Below are 4,671 nucleotides of genomic sequence, written 5' to 3'. Positions count from 1 at the left end.
CTTAATCAAATTCAAAAAAGAAAAATTATACTTTTTATATAGTTTTTGAATATCAAAATTTTAATTCTAAGAAATTAAATTAATCTAATCTACTTCCCCCATTCCATTTTAATTGCTTCCCTCATTTTTTTAAGTCAATTTGACTAAATTTTAAAATTAAAGTAGACTAGATTAACTTAATTTCTTATATTAAAATTTAGACATTCAAAAATTACTTAAAAAGTACTATAAATTGTAATTTTTATTTTTTTAATTTAACTTCGAAATTTAATTAAATTGACTCACAAAAAAAGACGGAAGCAAATAAAAAGAAATGAAGAGAGTAGAAACTTTAGTTTCAAGTTACTTTCCTTTTTCTCTATTATTTTAAAATGACCCGCAAATAGCGGGAAAAATAAAATGGGCGCATGATTAGGAAAATTCAATAATTTCTTCCTTTCATATTAATGGTTGTTATTTTATTTGTTTACAAACTAACACACAAATTTCTCATAATCATGAATTAAGAACTAATTTACGTTTTTTACCAGTATAAAAAATCCAAATAGTCACTTTAGTTTACTTAATCATGTGATTTTTCGTCGAATTTTGAGTAGTATTATTTTCTTTGAGAATCTTATATATTATATAATAATAGTAACTCTATCGAAATTCACTTTTATTCAAAACACGGTAATTCAATAAAACTATGCGTTGCGTACTATGATACGCAACGCGGTATGACAAAATTACTTGAAGAGAGAAAAACAAGGACAAGAAGTTAAAAAGCCCGGGTCATACGACAAAGGTCTCGAACAACTCACAACTTTTGCTTGCTTTAAATTATTTGGTATATGTACAAGAACAAATAACATTCGAGACACCCCTCACCCTTCTCTCTCTATTCAAAGATTGAAAATTTCCAAATTTGGCAAATCCTATAAATTCCCTCCTCCATTTTTCACCATATCCTTCCAATTCGTTTGGAGATTTGATCTCACAAAATTTTATATTAGGTTTCATTTTTCTTTACCCATTTTATTGTTAATGGTGGAAATATTCAAGAATTTGTTGATGATTACCTCTTTATTTCCAATAAAGGAGATCTCCTTTTCTTCTTCCTTTAGCTTTCTTAGTTGCAAAGAAGAAGGCTGGTATTATCGTTGCGTTGGCCTTGACCCTTGAGTCACCCATTGTCACGTATCTAATCAGCCTACGTCCTATAGAACATTTTTGTTATTAATTTTTGTTTATTGGAAGCGATACGATGTTGCTTTACAAGACAAAGAAGATTCAACCCGAGCAGGGAAACCGGTTATTAATCAGTATAACGGTTGTTGGGAGTGCAGGACCAATTCGTTTTGTTGTCAATGAAAAGGAACTTGTGGCTAATGTTTTAAATACTGCATTGAAAAATTATGCCCGTGAGGGGAGGCTTCCTGTTCTTGGATCAAAATTAAATGATTTTGTGCTGTATTGTCCAACAGTTGCATCCGAAGGTATTGCATTTGCTAGTTCGATTTTTATGCTTCGCCATTATGCACACATAATTGATAGCATTGCATTTTCTCTAACATTTCTGTTTTATAGTTGAAATTTTTATCTGCGCTTTAGTTTTGGTTGCATATGTTGGTAAATGGTTCTTATAATGTCGATATCTTAAAGGTGTATTTTCTTGAATTGCTTATTTCGACGATTAGTTGTATTTTGGGAAATGCATTTTGATTTGACGTAGTCGAAATTTTGTAATGATATACTCAAATTAACCAGTTTAGGGGTGGTGGAGATGAGTGTATATCTATTTCCCAGAAGCCATTCATATTGTGAGGATAGTGGTGGAAAAATATAGGGAAAGGAAGAGGGATTTATTTATGGTGTTCGTCGACCTTGAAAATTCCAAAGGCAGTCCCAAGGAAAGTCCCCTCTAGATGTCTGGAGACTAAAGGTGTATCAGTGCCTTACATTAGGGCGACGATGGGCATGTGTAATGGAGCTAAGACTCAGGCCAGAATGGTGTAAGGAGAATCAGATCACTTTCCAGTTGAGATGTGGTTGCAGCAAGGAGCAACACCTTTCCTATTCGCCTTGGTGATGGATGAATTGACGCAGTATATTCAAAGATGGAAAACCATGATGTATGTTATTTGCAGATTGACAAAGTACTGATTGATAAGCACGCGATGTGCTAGGTTGGAGGTGCGGACAAACTCTGGAGTCTAATGGATTTAGGTTGAGCAAGAGCAAAACAAAATATTTAGAGTGCAAATTTAGTGATACGAGCCATAAGTCAGGTATGGAAGTGAGAGTATCTTGCGTCTTTAACCGAGGAAAGTGGGGACATCTACAATGATGTTACACATCATATTGGTCCGACGTAGATGAAATAGAGGCTTGTCTCGAGAGTCTTGTGTGAAAAAGGTACCACATAAACTTAAAGACAAGTAAAGATAAGTTCTACGGAGTGGTAGTTGAGCCGACTTTGTTGTATGGAGTGGAGTGTCGGCCAGTCAAAAACTCTCATCTTTAGAAGATGCAAGTTGCGAAAATGATGCTTTCAATAAGATTAGGAATAAAGATATTCGATCCAAGGGGGAGTGGCCTTCATGGTGGACAAAATTAGGAAAACAAGCTACAATGATTTGGACATGTGGAGAGGAGATGCACAAATGCCCAGTGAGGAGGTGCAAGAGGATTTCGTACGAATAGACATAAATGTAGGCTGAAAAAGTATTGCAGAAGGGTGATTAGACTGGACATGGCGCAACTCCAGCTTATCAAAGGCATAAGCTTAGATTGTGGAGGTCGCACATTAGGGGAGAAGGTTATTAGGTAGTGGAGTGTTGTTGTGCTTTTTGACGAGTTTAGACTTGGTGGTTTCCGTCGTAGTGTTAGCTGTGTGGCTTGCTTTTGATTTCTATCATCTGTTGTCTATGATGTTTCAATTATTGCACGTTTGTTGTTGATACTGGTTCCTCATTAGTTTCTATGTTTTCTTCACAGTCACTTTCCTTTTTCTTTCCTACTTTGATATGCTCCACTCGAGTTGAGGGTCCCCCGAAAGCAACATCTCTACCTTCACGAGCTAGGAGTAAGGTTTGAGCATACTCAACCTTCCCCAGACCCCATTTTGTTGGATTTCATTGGGTCTGTTGTTGTTCTTGTATTACTCAATTAAACAGGCCTTTACACGGTAGAGCAGGGCAAGTGAATCTTTATTTGTCACAATGTTTCTCTACTCTGCTTAACTCCCCAACCCCAACCCCAAAAAGGAAAAAAAAATTTACACCTTTCACCAAACCTTGTATTTAGGTTAAATTTGCTTCTTTATTGCCATGTTAACTATTTTTTCTTTAATATTTTTGTTTGCCATTCCTCGTTTTCAATTCTACTTTCATATGTTTTATTCTTTTTGTAATATAACTGATTGATGATATATATAGTTTCAAATTACATGTTTAATTGATTAGTTAATCGTGTACATGAATAAAAAATTTGAGAATATTAAACGGAAACAAACACGGACACTGGAATCTAAAACACTAAAATATAGAAATGCCCCGGCCCTGCACGTCCAGAGTCATTGCTATCCCTAAACTTTATCAGAGGTTATTGGTTCTTGCACCTGTATCACACTATCTGACAAGCATCTACGTTTGTATTGATTCTTGTTGTCTAAGATGCTCGTCATGTGTGACATTGTGGAGTTAAGTTGGTTGTGACTCTTGCGGCTATTGCTGTGGTTCATACTATATCTTAAAAAGATTTTGGAAGGCTTTACACATTTTAATTTTGCGGTGATGTATGTTTTTGCTTACATTGTGTTGTTATTTCAGATTTGAGTCCATGGGAGACAATTGGATCGTTTGGTGTTCGTAACTTTGTGCTGGTCAAGAAACCGCAGGCTGAGAATTCAATTCTTGATAGGAAACAAGTGGATATGGCTCGGAAGGGAGCAGGAAGTTGGAGGGCATGGTTCAATAAGTCACTCAGTCGCAAGATAGCTTCTTACTGAATAGTGAGTCGATGTGAAGTAATCTATCATTCTTGTTGGTTTTTGGTTCTATTCTTCTCACTGAATAGAGAGTCGATGTGAAGTAATCTATCATTCTTGTTGGTTTTTGGTTCTATTCTTTTTTCATGCGGCTATGTTTTCCTACTCCCGTGTTGCACTTCCCCTAGACCTGTTAAATGTGAAACCTTGTTTTGGTGTTTTCATAATGAGATAAATTAAACCTTTATCAGTTATTTAGATTATAGTTTATTGAATTAGTTGTTCGAACCTAAGTTGTTCAGACTCTTCTAGATGTTGCCACACCCATGTCGGATCTTTCAAAAATACACTATTTTTGGAGGATCTGATATGTAACCCGATGACCTTTTTAAAGAGATCAAGCAACATAGGTTTGAACAATGCAAATCCTGGTATAGCCCTGAGTCACTGTCAAGTCTACTTGTTATATTCAGGTTTTAATAGATACTGGTTGATTTCTATTCTACTTGTTTTTTCTTTGAAGAGGTTATGCTTCTCCTTCTCTTGCTTACAGACAAATGGTCCTTTCCCATTTTGTTTATTTTTGCGTTTAATGAAGTGGTCTATTGAAAACAGAGGTATGGTCTGGGTACACACTGTCCTCCTTAGACTCCACTTGTGTGATTATATTGGGTGGGTTATTGTTGTTGTTGTTAGGCTTT

General features: G+C 35.5%; 1 protein-coding gene across 1 annotated transcript; it reads left to right on the top strand.

Annotated features, from left to right (window-relative positions):
- The first annotated feature begins 555 nt into the window (after positions 1-555).
- On the top strand, positions 556-4,224 carry LOC107870857 (uncharacterized protein At4g22758). Its single transcript, XM_016717534.2, has 2 exons — positions 556-1,478; positions 3,813-4,224. Exons 1-2 carry the CDS (start codon positions 1,247-1,249, stop codon positions 3,989-3,991), a joined length of 411 nt encoding a protein of 136 aa, XP_016573020.1. The 5' UTR covers positions 556-1,246; the 3' UTR covers positions 3,992-4,224.
- Positions 4,225-4,671: the final 447 nt, after the last annotated feature.

This window comes from Capsicum annuum, chromosome 5, assembly GCF_002878395.1.
Source record: "Capsicum annuum cultivar UCD-10X-F1 chromosome 5, UCD10Xv1.1, whole genome shotgun sequence".
Classification (NCBI taxonomy): domain Eukaryota; kingdom Viridiplantae; phylum Streptophyta; class Magnoliopsida; order Solanales; family Solanaceae; genus Capsicum; species Capsicum annuum.
Note: the sequence above shows the minus strand (reverse complement) of the source record. Positions and strands in the feature narration are given on the sequence as shown.